Below are 21801 nucleotides of genomic sequence, written 5' to 3'. Positions count from 1 at the left end.
GACAAGGACGGACAGGGACGGACAGACAGGGAGGGACAGGGAGGGACAGGGTGGGATGGACAGGGTGGGAGGGACAGGGAGGGATGGACAGGGATGGACAGAGATGGATGGACAGGGATGGACAGGGAGGGATGGAGAGGGGTGGACAGGGAAGGACAGGGATGGACAGGGTGGGATGGACAGGGAGGGACAAGGAAGGACAGGGATGGACAGGGAGGGACAAGGAAGGACAGGGATGGACAGGGAGGGATGGACAGAGATGGACAGGGAGGGATGGACAGCGAGGGAGGGAGGGCAGCTGCCCCCAGGCCTGGCCAGCTCCCAGCCTCGGACAAGCAGCTCCCCCAGCTGTCCCCAGCTCCCGCTCCCTCCTCACCTCCCTGACCCCAACCCGGCATTCCCGACGCGGATTTGCGGCGTTCTGGGACCTGTCCACATCCCCGGGGCGCATTCCGCCCTCTCTTTCTGCTCTCTAGGGAAAATCCCTGCCTGCTCCCGCTTTCCCAGCCCAGAGGCAAGAACAGAACTCTCCTTTTTTTTTCCCCCTGCTTATTTTCAAAGGGAACCTCGGAAGCGGTGGCTGGTTTTGTCACCCCGGGCCGCTCCGGAGCGCGTCGGGAGCCATTCCCGCCCACGCTGCGTTTGCATCGTTTATGAACAGCCGCCTAAATATTCATTTTCCAGCCCAAAGTGCTGCCCCAGATCCTGGAAGCCGCAAGCAATTAGCGAGCAGCAGCAGCAGAGCTCGGGTGGATGTTCCTTATTTCCATTCCTCTCGGGCTTCCCTTTTCCATCCTCTTCCCTCCGTGGGGATGGGAGTTCCTGGGATTTATTGGGATCATCTCCCTGCTGCCGTTCCCCCCGTGGAAAAACGGGGAATGGGGTGGGGTTTGGAGCCCTTCCAGCCCAAATAATTCCGGGATTGTTCTGAGGAATATCCTGGATGGATATCCAGGCTGGGAGCTGGGAAGTTCAGGAAAATAGGGAATCTGAGTTGACAGGGATCATTTAGAAATACCTGAAGAAAACCTGGAGATACCTGAAGAAACCTAGAAATACCTAAAGAAAACCTGGAAATACCTAAAGAAACCTAGAAATACCCAAAGAAAACCTGGAAATACCTGAAGAAAACCTGGGAATACCTAAAGAAAACCTGGGAATACCTAAAGAAAACCAAAAGAAAAGCAAAATAAAAGCAAAATAAAGCTACAGAAGGCTGAAGAAAGCCTGCAGGAAGCGCAGGCCCTGCCGAGCCCAGCGGGATTTGATAACTGGTTTGATGTCTCGCCCTGGTGCCGGTAATTAGACTGACACGGCTCGTAAAGGTTCCCGCCTGCAATTCTGCATGCGGGGTAATTAACGAGCTGTAATTAATGAGCTGTAATTATCGGCTTAGGGAGATTATCAAACTTTCCTTGGCAGAGTGGTGCTGCAGGACGGGCGAGGAGCGACGCCCCGGAGGGATCCGGCTGCTCCTGGGGGTCCTGGGGGCGTCTGGGGGGGCTTGGAACGGGCTGGGGATGGGAAAAGGGAGTGGGAGTGGGAAAAGGGATGGGATTGGGAAAAAGGGCTGGGATTGGGGAAAGGGGATGGGGTTGGGAAAGGGAGTGGGATTGGGGAAAGGGAGTGGGATTTGGGAAGGGGAGTGGGGTTGGGAAAAGGGAGTGGGGTTGGGAAAAAGGATGGGATTGGGGAAAGGGGATGGGGATGGGAAAAGGGGCTGGGATTGGGGAAAGGGGATGGGATTGGGAAAGGGAGTGGGATTTGGGAAGGGGATGGGGTTGGGAAAAGGGAGTGGGATTGGGGAAAGGGAGTGGGATTGGGGAAAGGGGATGGGGTTGGGAAAAGGGAGTGGGATTGGGAAAAGGGGATGGGATTGGGAAAAGGGAGTGGGGTTGGGAAAAGGGAGTGGGATTGGGAACAGGAGTGGGATTGGGAAAAGGGAGTGGGATTGGGGAAAGGGGATGGAATTGGGGAAAAGGGGATGGGATTGGGAAAAGGGACGGGGATTGGGAAAAGGGACGGGGATTGGGAAAAGGGACGGGGATTGGGAAAAGGGAGTGGGATTGGGAAAAGAGAGTGGGATTGGGGAAAAGGGATGGGATTGGGGAAAGGGGATGGGATTGGGAAAAAGGGCTGGGATTGGGGAAAGGGGATGGGGTTGGGAAAAGGGAGTGGGATTGGGGAAAGGGAGTGGGAAAAGGGAGTGGGGTTGGGAAAAGGGGATGGGATTGGGAAAGAGGGAGTGGGATTGGGGAAAGGGGCTGGGATTGGGGAAGAGGGAGTGGGATTGGGGAAAGGCTGGGATTGGGAAAAGGGAGTGGGGTTGGGAAAAGGGACTGGGGTTGGAGAAAAGAGACTGGGACTGGAGAAAAGCTGGAAATGGGGAAGGAAAGAGGCTGGAATTGAGGAAAAGAGGCTGGAAATGGGTAAGGAAAGAGGCTGGAAATGGGTAAGGAAAGAGGCTGGAAATGGGGAAGGAAAGAGGCTGGAAATGGGTAAGGAAAGAGGCTGGAAATGGGGAAAAGAGGCTGGAAATGGGGAAGGAAAGAGGCTGGAATTGCGGAAAAGAGGCTGGCATTGGGAAAGGAGCTGGCATTTGGGGCAGGGGCTGGAACTGGGAGGAAAGCAGAAGCTTTTCCCCGCAGAGCGGGCTGCTCAGCTCCCTGGGCGTGAGGGACAGGCGGGATCCCGTCCGTCATGAGCCACGTTCCCAGGACAAGCTGTAATTAGGGAGAAGCGCTCGGCTGCGGCTGGGCCAGGTGACTCCAAAGCCTCCTGTCCCCGAGCTGATGGCAGGTGGAGGAGGAAGAGGAGGGAGCGCAGGTACCTCCCAAAACCTCCTGGCGTTTGGACCGAGCTGCCAGACCCACCCAGCCCTGCAAGGTTTGGGCCCCTCGGAGCCCAGGGAAGGCGATCCCGCTGGATTTCCACCCCAGCTCCCCTCCCCGCGGGTTCCAGAGCGCCCCAACCCCGCTCCCCCGGCCTCAGGTGTGTTCCTGTCCAGCCTCGGCCCAAACCAGCCCAGCAGGCTCGGGGCACGGCCCCTGCCCAGTGCAAACCAGTGCAAACCAGTGCAAACCAGTGCGAACCAGTGCAAACCAGTGCAAACCAGTGCAAACCAGTGCGACCAGCAGCCTCCAGCGGGACGGGGCTGCGGGCCCGCTCCAGCATCCCGGCTCCCAGCCCAGGGATCCATCAGGGCTCCCCAGGAACAGCACCTGGAGAGCCAGCACCATTCCCGGCAGGAGTTTGGGATAAACAGGCTTTAATCCACAATCTTGGCTCTTGGGAGAGCCTGGGAATGCCACCAGCATTCCCCACGGGAGCATCCCGGCTGCTCCAGCAGCTCCCCGGGTTACTGAGGCTGTTCTGGGGTACGGGACACGGGGCTGGGGGTGCGGTTAGGGCGGGAGGGAGCCCTGTCCTGGATCCTTGTCCTGGATCCTTGTCCCAGAGCCCTGTCCCGGATCCCCTATCCCAGATCCCCTATCCCAGATCCCCTGTCCAGATCCCCTGTCCTGGATCCCCTATCCTGGATCCCCTGTCCTGGATCCCCTATCCCAAATCCCCTATCCCGGATCCCCTATCCTGGATCCCCTATCCTGGATCCCCTGTCCTGGATCCCCTATCCCGCAGCCCCTGTCCCAGATCCCCTATCCCGGATCCCCTGTCCTGGATCCCCTATCCCAAATCCCCTATCCCAAATCCCCTGTCCCAGATCCCCTGCCCCGGAGCCCAGCTGGGCTCATCCCACAGGGAATTAATTCCCTGCTCCCTCCATCCCCGGCAGGCAGGGCCTCTCTCCCTCCCACTTTCCCCGCTGGCAGGCAGGCAGATCCTCGGGATGGGATGGCCCGGAGAGAGATGGATATCTGCTGGACACCTTCCAGCAAAGGGGATCTCTCCTGTGGGGCTAAAACCCCTCTGAAACGGGAGGCACGGAGGAGTTTGGATTTCCTTGGGAAGCCTCCGGTTGTTGGTGTTTTCCCCTTCCCCGCCTGCCCCATAACCTGTTCTCCCTGCCTGTCCCTCCCGTCCTCGGGATGGCTGGGATGGGAAGGACCCATCTGAGCAAACATTTCCCTTTGTTCAGCTCTACTCAGGCATGGCCCTGCTGCTGCAGCCGGGGCCGTGACTCACCCGCGCCGCCCGAGCCCGGCTGGAAAATTTGGGGTGTTTTAAAGAAAATGCCCGGTTTTAATGACAGCGCTGTAATAACCCCAAACAACCAGCCTGCGCTGCCGGGGGAGCAGGGATGTTTAATGCATGAACTCAGGGTTTGAGATGCAGCTGGGAAGGAATAAAAGAGGGGAATAAACCCCAAATCCCCGCTGAGGAGCATCCAGCAGGGCTGGCTCTCACCTCATGCCTCCCCCGGGGCTGCCCTATCACCTCATCTCGGGATGGAGGTGGAACCAGGGTCCCCCGGCCGAACCCCGTCATCCCGGGAAGGAGGAGTTACCTTCCCGAGCCTTTTAATCCAGTCCTGCTGGTTTCCCCGCAGAGCCGGCGCAGCTCCCTGCCCGTGCGGCCGTGCCTGGCTCACCATGGCCCCACGGCACGTCGTGACCATGTCCACCAGCCAGGCCGCCCGCGGCGTCTGCGTGCTGGGCACCGAGGTCGTCCTGGACACGCGCCGGTAAGGTCCGGCGCCCACCGGGGCACGCCGGCGTGTTCCACCGAGCTGCCACCGGGCTTTGGGGTGGGATTCCTCAGGACTGGGACATCCAAGAGTGTTCCATGGAGCTGCCGGGCTTTGGGATGGGTTTACCTGGCATTGAGGGATCCTGGAATGTTCCATGGAGCTGCCGGGCTTTGGGATGGGTTTACCTGGCATTGAGGGATCCTGGAATGTTCCATGGAGCTGCCGGGCTTTGGGATGGGTTTCTTCAGGACTGGGACATCCCAGAGTGTTCCATAGAGCTTCTGGGCTTTGGGATGGGATTCCTCAGGACTGGGACATCCCAGAGTGTTCCACCAAGCTGCTGGGCTTTGGGATGGGATTCCTCAGGATTTGGTTCCACCGAGCTGCTGGGCTTTGGGATGGGATTCCTCAGGATTGGGGCACCCTGGTGTGTTCCACGGAGCTGCTGGGCTTTGGGATGGAATTCCTCAGGACTGGGACATCCCAGAGTGTTCCATGGAATTTCTGGGCTTTGGGATGGGATTCCTCAGGATTGGGACATCCCAGAGTGTTCCATGAATCTGCCGGGCTTTGGGATGGGCTCCCTTAGGATTGGGACATCCCAGAGTGTTCCATAGAGCTTCTGGGCTTTGGGATGGGTTTCCTCAGGACTGGGTTCCACGGAGCTGCTGGGCTTTGGGATGGGTTTGCCTGGCATTGAGGGATCCTGGAATGTTCCATGGAGCTGCTGGGCTTTGGGATGGGATTCCTCAGGACTGGGACATCTCAGAGTGTTCCATGGAGTTTCTGGGCTTTGGGATGGGTTTCCTCAGGACTGGGTTCCACGGAGCTGCCGGGCTTCGGGATGAGTTTGCCTGGCATTGAGGGATCCTGGTGTTTTCCACAGAGCCACCAGGATTTGGGATGGGTTTGGAGGACAAACGGGCGGTGAGGGACTCGGAGCTCGTCAGGAGTTCACCCAAGGGTTTGGGGGGACTGGGTGTTCTTTAGGGGATGATGTCACATGGGGACTTCACCCCAAAATCCTGGTTTTGGTGATGATCTCCTGCAGGGAGCTCATTTTTAGGGACAATATCCCACAGGGAGCTCACCCAAAGGCCGGACCTTGGCTGGAGGTGACGCAGCGGGGCCAGGCCAGGATGGTTTGGGGACAAAGCCCGAGCACACCCTGGCTGAGGCCGGGTCTATTTCTGGCTCTAAAAACATTGGGCAAGAACAATTCGCGACGAGCAACTCGGAGCTAAAACGGGAGGAGGAACAAAACGCGTGGCTCAGGCAGAAAAAATCCAGCGGCAGCCGTGCACGGGCAGCGTCAGGAAAAAGGGATTTTTCCAGAATTAAATATGGGGTGGCTTTATTGGGCAGATAGGCGGCTGTCCCTGCCCTGCTGCCACGGTGTCATTATTTAATAAATCACATTTATAATGACAGAGAAGGCAGGCCCGGCCGGTCGGCATCGCATCCGGGCAATTATTGGGATGGAGCGCTGGAGCCGGGCCAGGACGCGCCGCTGTCCCCTCAGAGAGCCTTGGCTGCCCTAAAACAGCCTCGTTTCCCCCTCGTTTGGACAGGAGTGCAGAAAAACCCATTTTCTGCCATTTTTTTGTCCTGCTTTGGCACTCGAAGCCCTCTCAGACCTGTTTAAACGTGGAGCCAGAGCCCCCAGATGGGGTAATTTGGCTTCTTGGTAACAAATTTGAGCCGTGGTCCCAAACAGCAGATGATGGAGGCTCTGCCCACTGAAAAATTGGATTATTTTATTCCCAGGGAGCGCTGGCTGGAAGGAGTTTAGTGATGGACGCACCAATTTTGGGCTGTTTGGGGCAGAACATGGAGCTGGCTGGGAATTGGGCCACAAACCCGGATGGGGATGGGATCCAGCATCCCCCGGATCCGTGTCTCCGCGGGGTGTTCCGGATGGGGGTGGGATCCAGCAAATCCCGGGAATCCAGGGCTTTTCAGGGTATTCCAGAAGGGGATGCCAAGCCCGGGGAATGCCTCAACCTCCTCACAAGCTGCTGCAGGCACCGGGGACGCCGCGCCAAGAGCAGCGCCGGGCAGAAATCCCTGCCGCGGCGGGGTTTTGATGCTGCGTTTTTTATGTTCTCCCTGCCGAAATTCCCACCTGGGATGCAGGAGGAGGAGCCGGGAGCAGGTGGGAGCTGCCGGGATGGAATGAGCAGGGAGCAGCACTTCAAAGGCTCCCGAGGATGTCACGGAGCCGGGCGCGGGCGCTGCGTGCCCGGATCCAGGCTCCGCTCCAGCCCGAGCATCCCTCGGGTCACCACGCGGTCCCACAACACCCAAATCCCCGCCTGGCTGGCACGAAAACCATCCCGGCTCTTCCCCCGCTCGGGGTTTTGTCACGCTGAAATTCCGGGAATTTCTGTCTGCCGTGGAGGGAGGTTGGATGTGGGATAAACCACGGCCGGACGTGCCGGAGCTGCAGCGGGAGCTGGGCTTGCTCAACGCCGCCGCAGAGATCCCACGTGTGGCACTCCTGGGACCATTTCATCACCCAGGGACGGTCCCGGGGCTCTTCCTGTTCATTCCAGGTTCAGGGATTTGGCTCCCCTGGGCTCTGACCCAAGGTTGCTCCATCCCAGGTCCACCCCCAGAGGTGCTGCGTCCTTTGAGGTGCACGCCACGCCGGCGGTGACGGTGCACGTGATCCACAGCCCCACCACAAAGCCCAGCACCGACTCGCGGTGGCCCCTGGATCCCGACATGGAGGTGGTGGTGACCATCGATGTCACCAGCAGGACCGTCGATGACAACCAGGTCAGGCGCTGCTCGTGTGCCCAAATTGGGGAAAATAAGTGGAATTTCCTGGGAAATCTGAGGATTTCTGAGTAATGCTGACACCAGGGTGGTTTTTACGACTCGAGGGGAGTTGTGCAATCGGCACTGACGAGAAATGAAACCCAGAAGGAGAAGGTCCCACTTGGTGCCCCAGCCATGACATCACGGCAGTTACAGAAGTTGGTGCCAGGCAGCAAAAAATATCCCAAGTTTGGCTTTTTCCGTGCCCGGTTTTGTGCTGAAGCTGGCACGGAGGGTTCTGATGAGCTGTGATTAATGGGGGACGGCGGGGATGGAGCTCCCGTGGGACCGGCTGGGTGGGCAGACAGGGGTTGGATCCGTGATCCTTGTGGGGCCTTTCCCGGCTCCTTCCATGATCCGGGAGGGCAGAGATCCCACCAGGGCGGTGGGGTGTGGGGATGGAGATCCCACCAGCCTGGTGAGATGTGGGTGATGATGTGGGGATGGAGATCCCACCAGGCCGGTGGGGTGTGGGGATGGAGATCCCACCAGCCTGGTGAGATGTGGGTGATGATGTGGGGATGGAGATCCCACCAGGCCGGTGGGGTGTGGGGATGGAGATCCCACCAGCGTGGTGAGATGTGGGTGATGATGTGGGGATGGAGATCCCACCAGGCTGGTGTGGGGTGTGGGGATGGAGATCCTGCTGGCCTGGTGAGATGTGGGTCACGTGGGGATGGAGATCCCACCAGCGTGGTGAGATGTGGGGATGGAGATCCCACCAGCCCTGTGGGTCACGGTGTGGGGATGGAGACCCCACCAGCCCTGTGGGTCATGGTGTGGGGATGGAGACCCCACCAGCCCTGTGGGTCATGGTGTGGGGATGGAGACCCCACCAGCCCTGTGGGTCACGGTGTGGGGATGGAGACCCCACCAGCCCTGTGGGTCACGGTGTGGGGATGGAGACCCCACCAGCCCTGTGGGTCACGGTGTGGGGATGGAGACCCCACCAGCCCTGTGGGTCACAGTGTGGGGATGGAGACCCCACCAGGCTGGTGAGATGTGGGAATGGAGACCCCACCAGCCCTGTGGGTCACGGTGTGGGGATGGAGACCCCACCAGACTGGTGAGATGTGGGTCACGGTGTGGGGATGGAGACCCCACCAGCCCTGTGGGTCACGGTGTGGGGATGTCTCTGCAGGTGAAGATCTCCTACTACGACCGCGAGGGCCGGGAGCTGGCGGTGGCCTGGCTGTACCTCACCTGTGTCGGTAGGTGCCCACCGAGGCTCTGGGAATTCCTGGGAACTCTTGGGATCCGCCTGGGACCCACGAGGCCGGAGCTCCTCGGGTTTGGGTGTTCACCCATGCTGACGACCAAGAGGGAAATAATTAAAAGGTGATTAATTAAACACCGCCTTATATGGTGCGGGAGAGAGCGAGGCCGGGCCGTGTCCCCACCCAGGGCGCATCCTGTGCCTGCTGAGGTGGCTCCTCTGGGAGAAGAGGATCCAGGGGAGATCTCCTCACCCGGCTCCAGCCGGCGCCTCCGCCGCGGCAGCGAGGGGAGAGGGATCGGCACCAAAGCGGTGCCTGACCTATTTCAGGAGTTTGGGGCGAGGTGAATCATTCCCTCCGGATGCCTGCTCTCCCCTGCTGGCTACAAAGGGAGTCTAGACAACCGGTCTGGGTGCAGAAGCCTCCGCTTGGATGGATTAATTACCCTAAATTTGGGATTTTCTGAAGAATTCACATGACAGCCAGACCGGTGTCCTCAAGTTGTGCTTCCCAGAATTGCCCCTGGAGAGGCTGAAGGTTTCCCGTGGAGACAACTGGGGCCACCACTGGCCACGGGGATTTTGCCTTCCAAATGTTCCTCTCCTGGTTAGGTTTAGAGTTTCCCTCCCAGCTTTTCCTCTCTGCCCCAAGGAGAACAATCTCTGCCCCAATCCCTGTGTTTTCCACACCCCGTGCATCCCACCTGGAGGAGTTTTTGGGTTTGGGTGAGGTCACCGGTGAATTTCTGCAGCAGAGGCAGAAGTTTGGGGCAAGAGGATCTCTGAGAGGGGAAGTCCTGCTCAGATTTCCCAGGAATTGTTTGGCTGTTTGCTCAACCACGGTGAAAATGCGTTTTTGTGCCTCCACCGTGTTTTGGCTTCGTGGAAAACGGGGCAGTGGATGGGAAATTGGTGAAAACCAAAAATGCCGCGCAAACATAAAAAAATCTGCCAGGCAAACACAAAATCTGCCAGGCAAACATAAAAAATGGTGTGAAAACAAAACCTGCCATGAAAACATAACAAATACTACGAAAACCTAAAACCTGCCACGAAGTGGGGATGTCCCTGCTGGGGGGAGCCGAAATGAGAGGAGATGTTTGGAGATCAAAGAGGGGAAGTCACGACAAAGCCCTGGGGTTGGATTTTCTTCTCCTGCTTTGTTGGAATTGCTGTGTCTGGAGCAGCTTCGGGGGGATGAGTGGGGTCGGTGTGGGGTCACCAAGCCCAGGACAGCACCGAGAGCTCGTCCCCTGCCCGTTCCATCCCTGTCGCTGTTCCAGAGGTGTCCCTGGACGTGGACTGGAGCCGGAGCGGGCGAGTGAAGAGCAAGGGCAAGGACAAGGTACCGAGAGGCCTCGTGGGAGGGAGGGAGGGAGGGATCCAGGCCTCTTCCTGGAAAATCTCCAGGAAAATCTCCTGGGGACAGGGACCCAGGTGGTGGCTGCACGAGGGCGAACGGCCCGGCAGATCCTCAGCCTGCTAATTGAGGAGGAAAAGGATTTATTTTCCTATTCCACGCCAAAACCTCCTGCGGCTCCAGCCTGGCTCTGAGGATCCCATAGGAGAAAACTTCTCCCTTTCCTTTCCCTTCTTCTCTTTCCCTTCTCTTTTCCTTTTCCTTTTCCTTTTCCTTTTCCTTTTCCTTTTCCTTTTCCTTTTCCTTTTCCTTTTCCTTTTCCTTTTCCTTTTCCTTTTCCTTTTCCTTTTCCTTTTCCTTTTCCTTTCCCTTTCCCTTTCCCTTTCCCTTTCCCTTTCCCTTTCCCTTTCCCTTTCCCTTCCCCTTCCCCTTCCCCTTCCCCTTCCCCTGCCCCTTTTCCCTTTCCCCAAGGTGCCGTGAATGTTTCAGGAAAGCAGCAGCAGGAGTTTTCCCCCTTTGGCCACACATCTGCCAGTGCCCAGCCGCTTGAGCCGGGCCAATTAACCGCAGCCCAGCCAGGCTAATTAACCTCAGCCCAATCGGCGGCACAAATTGGTTATCAAGATGGGCTGAGCTTCCAGAAACGCTGGAGAAACGCTTCCAGAAACGCTTCCAGAAACGCCTGCAGGCCAGGCTGGGGGCACTTCCAACCTCTCTGGGAGATAAAACCTCGGAGCAGGCCCTACTGGGAGCTGGCGTTGGGAACGGGGTGATTGGAGCGGCACCGGCTTCTCCCCCGAGTGTGGGGCTTTTCTTGGGGGAAATCCTGCTCCCTTCTCCCAGAGTGGGGTTTTCCTCGGGGGAAATGCTGCTCCCTTCTCCCAGAGTGGGGTTTTCCTTGGGGAAAATCCTGCTCCCGTCCCCTCTGGGTGCTTCTCCCCCAGGCCAAGTGGACGTGGGGCCCGGATGGACAAGGAGCCGTGCTGTTGGTCAACTGTGACCGGGACAGCCCCGGCGCGGGGGGCCCGGACAGCGGCCAGGCGGACGTACGGACTCTGGCAGGTGGGCTGTGACCCCGAGGGGCTCCCTGGGGGCTCCCCCACCGCCATCCCCTCCCTCCGTGTCCCCTGCGTCCCCCAGACCTGCAGGACATGTCGGTGATGCTGCTGCGGACCCAGGGACCCAGCGCTATCTTTGCCGAGTACCAGGTGGTGCTGCACGTCCCCGAGAGCGACGCCGACAAAGTGCGGGTTTTCCACTCCGTCCGTGAGTACCTCCCCTCGTCCCCAAATCCCCGTGTGACCCCAAGGTGAGCCAGCCCCGTGGCTTCTGTTCATTCGGGGCTCCCATTTGCCGCGATCGCCCTTTTACCCCCAAAGCTCTTCCGCTGTCGCACAGCGTGGGGAGATGTAGGAAAAATCGAGGCTCCAAAGAGGCTTTTCCCAACGAGGCTGCTGGAATTCTGCCATTCCCATGGCGCAGGAACCCCCACCTGGCTCCCGGCGCTGTTTTGGCTTGGGCAGGGATCCAAGCAGCCAAGCAGCCCATCCCGTTGGGCAGCGCCCTTCGCCTTTGAACGGTCGGATCCCCGGCAGCTCCGCGCCGAAAATCAGGTCCGGGGAGCCAAGGGTGTCATTAGATCCTGAGCCGGAGCCACGCACCTTGAAAGGGCTGGAGCCGGGGGGACGGAGCCGTCCGTGTCCCGGGAAGATCAAGCGTGTTCCCCAGGCAGGAGGACGAGGAGGAGGAAGCGGCTCCTCCGCCACCCTTGGGCACCAGCCGCCGACTCCTGCTGCTGCTGGCGTGTCCCACCGTGGGCAGGCTGCCAAATTCCCGCTGGGAATCTGGGGTTCTCCAGGCTGCCAAATTCCCGCTGGGAATCTGGGGTTCTCCAGGCTGCCAAATTCCCGGTGGGAATCTGGGGTTCTCCAGGCTGCTGAATTCCCGGTGGGAATCTGGGGTTTTCCAGGCTGCCCAATTCCCGGTGGGAATCTGGGGTTTTCCAGGCTGTCGAATTCCCGGTGGGAATTGGGGTTCTCCAGGCTGCTGAATTCCCGCTGGGAATTGGGGTTCTCCAGGCTGCTGAGTTTGGGGTGGGAATTGGGGTTCTCCAGGCTGCTGAACTCCTGGTTGGAATCTGGGGTTCTCCAGGCTGCTGAGTTTGGGGTGGGAATTGGGGTTCTCCAGGCTGCCGAATTCCTGGTGGGAATTTGGGTTCTCCAGGCTGCCAAATTCCCGGTGGGAATTGGGGTTCTCCAGGCTGCTGAATTCCTGGTGGGAATCCAGGGTTCTCCAGGCTGCTGAATTCCCGCTGGGAATTGGGGTTCTCCAGGTGGTGATGCCCACCCGCTCTACAAGCCGGTGCTGGGGCCAGACAAGCTCTCCTACGCGCTGGAGCGCGCCGGCCACGGCGACAGCACCTTCTACGTGGAGGGGCTGGCGTTCCCCGACAGGGGCTTCTCCGGCCTCGTCTCCTTCAGCGCCAGCCTGCTGGAGGTGCCCCACAAGGTACGGGGGGCCGGCCCCACCCGTGCCCCGGCGGGATCCCGGCGGTGCAGGTCCCAAACCCCGCTGTGGCCCCCGCAGGACTCCCCGGGCACGCCGATCTTCACGGACACCGTGGTGTTCCGCGTGGCGCCCTGGATCATGACCCCCAACACGCAGCAGCCGCTGGAGGTGTTTGTCTGCAGGTAGGAGGGGGTGTCCCCACCGGGCCCTGCCCCGGGGAGGAGATCCCGTGGGGGGAGCCAGGCTGAGGCATTCCCGACTGGGAATGTTTGGGAAGGGAGTCATTTCCATCCCCAGGAGAAAGGCTGGAGCTCCTTCTCCAGCTCCATTCCCATGCAGGAATGTTGCCCGGGGGGTTTCAATCCCAAGGGAAAAGGCTGGAGTTCCCTCTCCAGGTTCAATTCCATGCAGGAATGCTGCCCAGGGCATTTAGATCCCAACCAAAAACGCCGGAGGGACTTTTCCAGGTCCAATTCCATGCAGGAATGTTGCCGGGGGGGTTTCAATCCCAAGGCAAAAGGCTGGAGGTCCCACAGAGGCTGGAGTTCCCTCTCCGGGTTCAATCCCATTCAGGAATGATGCCCAGGGCGTTCAAATCCCAAGGAAAAACGCCGGAGGGACTTTTCCATGTCCAATTCCATGCAGGAATGCTGCCCAGGGCGTTTAAATCCCAGGGAAAAACGCCGGAGGGCCTTTTCCAGGTCCAATCCCATTCAGGAATGCTGCCCAGGGCATTTAAATCCCAGGGAAAAACGCAGGAGGGACTTTTCCAGGTCCAATTCCATGCAGGAATGTTGCCGGGGGTGTTTAAATCCCAGGGAAAAACGCCGGAGGGCCTTTTCCATGTCCAATCCCATTCAGGAATGCTGCCGGGGGTGTTTAAATCCCGGGGAGAAAGGCTGGAGCTCCCTCTCCAGCTCCCATCCCACACGGGGGTGCTGCCCAGGAACGGGGGTTTTGGGGGCTCCCCCTCTCAGCCCCGGTCCCTCCCTGTCCCCGCAGCATCAAGCAGGGCTCGGATTCCAACGAAGCCTTCCTGGAGGGGCTGCGGGCCCTGCTGCGGAAAGCCAGCTGCAAACTGACCGTGTGCTCGGAGCAGGACACGCGCAGCGACCGCTGGATCCAGGTCCGCACCCCCGGGAACGGGCAGCGCCCGGGGATGCGCCGGGAACGGGCACGGAGACACCGGGAATGCTGCCCGGGAGAGGGGGGACAATGACCGGGGAGCCCGGGCTGGCACCGGGGACACCGGGAAAGGGACACCGGGGGGCCGGGCAGGAGGGTCCCGCTGCCAGGAGACCCCCGAAAGAGGCGGTGTCACTCTGTGGGGACGGATAGGAGGGTCGCGGTGTCGGGGACCCCCGGAGGATGCGGTGTCACACTGTGGGGCTGTGCAGGACCCGGTGTCACCCTGTGGGGCTGTGCAGGACCCGGTGTCACCCTGTGGGGCTGTGCAGGACCCGGTGTCACCCTGGGGGGCCGGGCAGGGACCCGGTGTCACCCTGTGGGGCTGTGCAGGACCCGGTGTCACCCTGTGGGGCTGTGCAGGAGGGTCCCGGTGTCGGGGGACCCCCGGAGGATGCGGTGTCACCCTGTGGGACTCTGCAGGACCCGGTGTCACCCTGTGGGACTGTGCAGGGACCCGGTGTCACCCTGTGGGACTGTGCAGGGTCCGGTGTCACCCTGTGGGGCTGTGCAGGACCCGGTGTCACCCTGTGGGGCTGTGCAGGACCCGGTGTCACCCTGTGGGGCTGTGCAGGAGGGTCCCGGTGTCGGGGGACCCCCGAAGGATGCGGTGTCACCCTGTGGGGCTGTGCAGGGTCCGGTGTCACCCTGTGGGGCTGTTGTCACCCTGTGGGGCTGTGCAGGACCCGGTGTCACCCTGTGGGGCTGTTGTCACCCTGTGGGGCTGTTGTCACCCTGTGGAGCTCTGCAGGACCCCGGTGTCACCTGTGGAGCTCTGCAGGAGCCTCCCCAGTGGTTTAGGCTGGGCTTTGCCAGGCTCGCCCCATTCCCTGCCCCACCTTCCCCACATCCCTGGCGGAGATTCCTGTCCAGAGCCTTCCTCCTCCTCCTCCTCCTCTCCCACAGGATGAGCTGGAGTTCGGCTACGTGGAGGCTCCTCACAAATCCTTCCCTGTGGTCTTTGACTCTCCCAGGAACAGAGGCCTGAAGGATTTCGCTTTTAAAAAGATCCTGGTGCGTCCTTGCCTTGAAATTCCCACATTTCCCCCCCCAAAAAAACCCCAAATCCCCGCACGGGATGTCCTCGGCACCTCTCCCCTCTTTTCCAGGGCCCGGATTTTGGCTACGTGACCCGGGAGCCGCCCGGGAAGAGCGTGACGAGCCTGGATTCCTTCGGGAATCTGGATGTGAGCCCGCCGGTGACGGTGCGGGGCAAGGAGTACCCGCTGGGGCGGATCCTGATCGGCAGCCCCCTGCCCTGGTCAGCATCCCTCCCTCCGCAATTCCCAAATTTCCCCTCGGGAATATCCCGGAGGAAAGGAAAAAACCCGGGGGGAGACCCCCGGCAAATCCCAGATCCCGAAAAAAAAAAACAACCCGGTTTTTTATCCCGTTTTCCCCGTTTTTTTTTGGTCCTGGGTTTGTCCTTTTAGGAGAGGAATTTTAGGAGAGGAATTTTAGGAGAGGAATTTTAGGAGAGGAATTTTAGGAGAGGGATTTTAGGAGAGGAATTTCAGGAGAGGAATTTTAGGAGAGGAATTTTAGGAGAGGAATTTTAGGAGAGGGATTTTAGGAGAGGGATTTTAGGAGAGGAATTGTTTTAGGAGAGGAATTTTAGGAGAGGAATTTTAGCAGAGGAATTTTAGGAGAGGAATTTTTTAGGAGAGGAATTTCAGGAGAGGAATTTTAGGAGAGGAATTTTAGGAGAGGAATTTTTTAGGAGAGGAATTTCAGGAGAGGAATTTTAGGAGAGGGATTTTAGGAGAGGAATTGTTTTAGGAGAGGAATTTTAGGAGAGGAATTATTTTAGGAGAGGAATTCCTTTTAGGGGGGAATCCGGGAAAGGGTGGGAATGCTGGAAAATTGGGAATTGTTGTGCCCAGGGCCGGCGGTGCTTGGCAGCGCCGGGGGAACAAAGCTCCTTTCACAAAGGAGGGAATTTTCTGGGAATAAAAACAATTCCCGCTCCCCATCCCGCCCCGATCCCAAAAAAACCGGCGGGTGCTGCTTCCACAGGCAGGGAAATGGGATTTTTAATTATCACATTGGAATGATCCAATCCCTATGGATAGATACAGCCCGGAGATGTATCCATGGAAAAAAAATCCATGGAAAATAGGGGGATGTAGGGTTTTAGTATTATTTTTATATTTTTTAATTTTTAAATTTTATATATTTTATATTTTAAAATATTTTTTATATTTAAATAATTAAATATATATTATATATACTTATATATTTTTATATATAAATACTTAAATATATATTTATATTTATAGATTCATATATTTATATAAAAATATATATTTATATATGTATATATGTATATATTTATTTATATATTTATATATAAATATCAAAATATATTTATATATTTATATATATTTATATTTATGTATTACAAGGATTTGGTTATATATATTTATATTGATATATTTATATAATACATGGATTTAGTAGTATATATTTATATTGATATATTTATATAATATAGAGATTTAGTAATATATATTTATATTGATATATAATACAGGGATTTAGTAATTAAAAATAGTAAATAAAATATATTTATATTGATATATTTATATAATATAAGCACTTATATATATTTATATCGATATATTTATATAACACAGGGATTTAACAATATATATTTATATTTATATATTTATATATTTATATATTTATATATAAATATAATATAGGGATCTAGTAATATATATTTATATTGATAGATTTATGTAATATATATTTATATTGATATATTTATATAATATAGAGATTTAGTAATATATATTTATATGAGGGATTTAGCAATATATATTTATATAAAGTCTATATATTAACACACTTCAGGGGTATATTAATATATAATGATACATAATTGGGCTATTAGACAGATAAATCTATATTAATCTAGAACAATCTATAATTTATATTATTATAATATGTATTTAAATACTTGGCTGTCTACAGTGGAGCTCAGACCATTTCCAGCCTCCTCCCAGAAACTCAGGACAAAAAATGGGATTTTTGGGGTGTTTTTTGGGGTGAATTCTGGGGAGGGGAGTGGTGTCCAGTCCCTGGTCATGTCCTTGCAGGGTGTCCTGTTTGGGACAAAAAATGGGATTTTTGGGGAAGGTTTTGGGATGAATTTTGGGGAGGGTTGTGGTGTCCAGCCCCCAGCCATGTCCTTGCAGGGTGTCCTGTTTGGGACAAAAAATGGGATTTTTGGGGCAGTTTTTTGGGATGAATTTTGGGAAGGGTTGTGGTGTCCAGTCCCCGGCCGTGTCCTTGCAGGGCATCCTGTTCGGGACAAAAAATGGGATTTTTGGGGTAGTTTTTGGGGTGAATTCTGGGGAAGGGAATGATGTCCAGCCCCCGACCGTGTCCTTGCAGGGCGTCCGGCCGCAGGATGTGCAGGGCCGTGCGGGATTTCCGGTTTGGGACAAAAAATGGGATTTTTGGGGTAGTTTTTGGGGTGAATTCTGGGGAAGGGAATGATGTCCAGCCCCCATCTGTGTCCTTGCAGGGCGTCCGGCCGCAGGATGTGCAGGGCCGTGCGGGATTTCCTCTTCGCGCAGACGGTGCAGGCGCCGCTGGAGGTTTACTCGGAGTGGCTCAGCGTGGGCCACGTCGATGAGTTCCTCACCTTCGTCCCTGCCCTCGACAGGAAGGTGCCGACCCCGCAGCCTCCCCGGGGATCTGCACCCCAAAAATCCCCTTCTCCCGTGGTTTATCCTGCCCGGGGGGGGCTGGGGGATGGAGCTGGGCTGGGTTTGGGATCACCGTGGGCATCCCACAGCCTGGATTTGGGATCACTGTGGGTATCCCATGGTCTGGGTTTGGGATCACTGTGGGTATCCCATGGTCTGGGTTTGGGATCATTTTGGGCATCCCATGGCCCTGGGTTTGGGATCACTGTGGGTATCCCATGGTCTGGATTTGGGATCATTTTGGGCATCCCATGGTCTGGATTTGGGATCATTTTGGGCATCTCATGGCCTGGAGCTGGATTTAGGATCACTATGAGCATCCCACAGCCTGGATTTGGGATCATTTTGAGCATCCCATGGCCCTGGGTTTGGGATCACTGTGGGCATCCCATGGCCTGGGTTTGGGATAATTTTGGGCATCCCATGGCCTGGATTTGGGATCACTGTGGGTATCCCATGGTCTGGGTTTGGGATCACTGTGGGTATCCCATGGCCCTGGGGTGGATTTGGGATCGCTGTGGGCATCCCACAGCCTGGATTTGGGATGATTTTGGACATCCCATGGCTCTGGGGTGAGTTTGGGATCACTGTGGGCATCTCATGGCCTGGGTTTGGGATCATTTTGGGCATCCCCATGGCCCAGGGCTGGGTTTGGGATCATTTTGAGCATTCCCATGGCCCAGGGCTGGGTTTGGGATCATTTTGGGCATCCCCATGGCCCAGGGCTGGGTTTGGGATGGCCGTGGTGCCTCCCAGCTGGGCTCTGGGGTGTTTTGTGACCCCACAGCCAGGGGTGACGGCCGGGCTCTGTCCCTCTGCAGGGATTCCGGCTGCTCCTGGCCAGCCCCAACGCCTGCTACAAACTCTTCAAGGAGAAGCAGCAGCAGGGCCACGGGGAGGCCACGCAGTTCATTGGTGAGGGGTGGCCGGGGACATCCCTGGGGGACGGCATTCCCACTGTCCACCCTGCTGTCCATCCCGCTGTCCATTGCTCTGTCCATCCCGCTGTCCACCCCGCTGTCCATTGCTCTGTCCATCCCTCTGTCCATCCCTCTGTCCATCCCTCTGTCCACCTCGCTGTCCACCCCGCTGTCCATTGCTCTGTCCATCCCTCTGTCCATCCCGCTGTCCACCCCGCTGTCCATTGCTCTGTCCATCCCTCTGTCCACTTCGCTGTCCACCCCTCTGTCCATCCTGCTGTCCATCCCTCTGTCCACCCCTCTGTCCATCCCTCTGTCCATCCTGCTGTCCATCCCTCTGTCCATCCCCTCTGTCCATCCCTCTGTCCACCCCTCTGTCCACCTCGCTGTCCATCCCTCTGTCCACCCCTCTGTCCATTCCTCTGTCCACCCCTCTGTCCATCCCCTCTGTCCATCCCCTCTGTCCATCCCCTCTGTCCATCCCTCTGTCCACCCCGCTGTCCACCCCGCTGTCCACCCCGCTGTCCACCCCTCTGTCCATCCCCTCTGTCCATCCCTCTGTCCACCCCTCTGTCCATCCCCTCTGTCCATCCCTCTGTCCATTCCTCTGTCCACCCCTGTGTCCACCCTGTGTCCACCCTGTGTCCCTCACCGTCCCCACGCCCCCAGGGCTGAAGGGCAGCGAGCAGAGGAGCATCGACGAGATCCTGGCGGACGAGTCCCTGCGGAGCGACAACCGGCACGCGCAGGTGGCTCCGGGATTCCCGGGATCCGCGGCATTCCCAGGATCCATGGGATTCCCGGGATCCACGGCATTCCCGGGATCCACGGCATTCCTGGGATCTGTGGCATTCCCGGGATCCGCAGGGAGCGGATCTGGGGATCCGGGGAACGGCCGGAGCGGGAGAGGAGGGGGAGACGTCCCAAGGGACACAGAGGGAGGGAAAGGGAGAGTGGGGTGGGAAAGTGGGGTACGAGATTGTTCCCAGGGATGGGATGGGATGGGATGGGATGGGATGGGATGGGATGGGATGGGATGGGATGGGATGGGGTGTGAGGTTGTTCCTGGTGATGGGATGTGAGGTTGTTCCCGGGGTTGGGATGGGAGGTTGGGATTGGAGGTTGGGACTGGGTGTGAGGTTGTTCCAGGGGATGGGATTGGAGGTTGGGATGGGGTGTGAGGGTGTTCCTGGTGATGGGGTGTGAGGTTGTTCCCAGGGATGGGATGGGATGTGAGGTTGTTCCCAGGGATGGGATGTGAGGTTGGGATTGGAGGTTGGGATGGGGTGTGAGGATGTTCCTGGTGATGGGATGTGAGGTTGTTCCCAGGGATGGGATGGGAGGTTGGGATAGGGTGGGAGGTTGGGATGTGAGGCTGTTCCCGGTGATGGGATGGGACCCAGGCAGTCTCCAGCCGTCCCCACGGGTGGGATTTGGGGGGGTCAGCATGGGCAGCTTCATCTCCTCCCCGCAGCGCTGCATCGACTGGAACCGCAACCTGCTGAAGCAGGAGCTGGGGCTGAGCGAGCAGGACATCGTGGACATCCCGCAGCTCTTCATCCTGAAGGGCTCCCGTGCCGACGCGCTCTTCCCGGACATGGTGAGACCCCGACCCCTCCACCCCGCCCCTTCCCCGACCCCCCGGGGCCGCTCCCCGCTGGACTCTCGGCGCTGCAGGTGAACATGCTGGTGCTGGGCCGGCACCTGGGCATCCCCAAGCCCTTCGGGCCGGTGGTGGGCGGGCGCTGCTGCCTGGAGCAGCGCGTGCGGGAGCTGCTGGAGCCGCTGGGCCTCTCCTGCACCTTCATCGACGACTTCTTCTCCTACCACGTGCTGGCCGGGGACGTGCACTGCGGCACCAACGTGCGCCGCAAGCCCTTCGCCTTCAAGTGGTGGCACGTGGTGCCCTGAGCTGCCCTCCCCGCGCCGGGTCCTGCAGGGAAAGGTGCAATTCCTGCATCCCCGGGGAGCGGAAGATGCATTTTCTCCATCCCCTGGGGGGAAAGGTGCCTTTCCTGCATCCCCGGGGAGCGGAAGATGCATTTCCTGCATCCCCGGAGGGAGGGAATGTGAATTTCCTGCATCCCCCGCAGGGAAAGGTGCATTTCCTGCATCCCCTGGGGGGAAACGCGCCTTTCCTGCATCCCCGGGGAGGGGAAGATGCATTTCCTGCGTCCCCAGGGAGGGAAAGGTGCCTTTCCTGCATCCCCAGGCGGGGAAAGGTGCATTTCCTGCATCCCCGGTGGGGAAAGGTGCATTTCCTGCGCCGGAAAAGCACCGGGAGCACGGGTTTGGCCAATAAAGCTTGACGGACACTGAGGGAGGCTGCGCTTCTCCGTCTCTCGCCCTCCCCTCCCGGGGTGAGGATCCTTCGGAGCCGCTTTGGGGCACAGGGCTTTGCTCGGGGGCCGCTGCCTCTGGGGGACCCCGGAGCCCCCGCTCCAGGCTTTGTAGCTTGACACCACCCCCAAAACCCCCCGTTTCAGCCCCAAAATTGGGGGCAGCCGGTTCTCAGAGCTCCCCCGTGCCCTCCTCGGGACCTTTCCACGCCTTCTCCAGGAGGGAGTTTCCTCCTCTTGGTCTCCAGCCGAGCGTGGAGCGCTTCCCCGAGCCCGCCCGGCCCCGCCGGGCACCGCCCCGGGAGCCGAACCCCGCCCGCTGCCCCGGCCACGGCCCCGCTGCCCTTTTGGGGCCGGACCAGCCCATTTCGGTCAAAATTCCCTTTCCTGGAGCTGAGGGGCAGCCGCACCTGCGCTTCCAACTCCTGCGGCCCGGAGAAGAGGGGAGGGGATGCTCCTCGTCCCAAAAAGCGGGGTTTTTTTTTTGTCCCAAAAACCGGTTTTTTTTCCCCCAAAAAGTGGGGGTTTTGTCCCAAAAAGCGGGGTTTTTTTCCCCAAAAAGCGGGGTTTTTTGGTCCCAAAAAGCGGGGTTTTTTTCCCCCAAAAAGAGGGGTTTTTTTGCCCCACAAAGCGGGATTTTTGCCCCACAAAGCGGGTATTTTTTGCCCCAAAAGCGGTGGTTTTTTTCCCCCACAAAGCGGGGTGGTTTTTTCCCACAAAGCGGGTTTATTTTTTCCCCAAAAAGCAGCTATTTTTTGCCCCAAAAGCGGGCGGTTTTTTTGCCCCACAAAGCGGGTTTTTTTCCCCACAAAGCGGATTTTTTTTTCCCCAAAAAGCGGGTTTTCTTTTGCCCCAAAAGACGGTTTATTTTTGCCCCACAAAGCGGATTTTTTTCCCCAAAAAATCAGGGGTTTTTTTGCCCCCAAAAGCTTTTTTTTTTGCCCCAAAAGCGGGTTTCTAACCCCATCCCCAGCCCCGTTCCTCGGGGCCGTGTCCCCGCTGATATTTCCCGGTCCCCGAGCAGCGACACCGAACCCGGGCCGCGCGTGACCCGGCGGGGAGGGGGTTTGGGGACAGCTGCAGGGA

General features: G+C 57.7%; 1 protein-coding gene across 1 annotated transcript; it reads left to right on the top strand.

Moving 5' to 3' along the window:
* Nucleotides 1-4550: 4550 nt before the first annotated feature.
* On the top strand, nt 4551-20287 carry LOC131587360 (protein-arginine deiminase type-1-like). The gene is made up of 16 exons (XM_058855159.1): nt 4551-4642; nt 7255-7429; nt 8613-8682; nt 9971-10032; nt 10992-11109; nt 11188-11313; nt 12380-12555; nt 12634-12737; nt 13558-13681; nt 14647-14754; nt 14850-15001; nt 17273-17417; nt 18278-18371; nt 19046-19125; nt 19851-19976; nt 20054-20287. The coding sequence occupies exons 1-16, from the start codon at nt 4551-4553 to the stop codon at nt 20285-20287; spliced, it is 1986 nt and encodes a 661-aa protein (XP_058711142.1).
* The last annotated feature ends 1514 nt before the right edge of the window (nt 20288-21801 follow it).

This window comes from Poecile atricapillus, chromosome 22, assembly GCF_030490865.1.
Source record: "Poecile atricapillus isolate bPoeAtr1 chromosome 22, bPoeAtr1.hap1, whole genome shotgun sequence".
Lineage (NCBI taxonomy): Eukaryota > Metazoa > Chordata > Aves > Passeriformes > Paridae > Poecile > Poecile atricapillus.
Note: the sequence above shows the minus strand (reverse complement) of the source record. Positions and strands in the feature narration are given on the sequence as shown.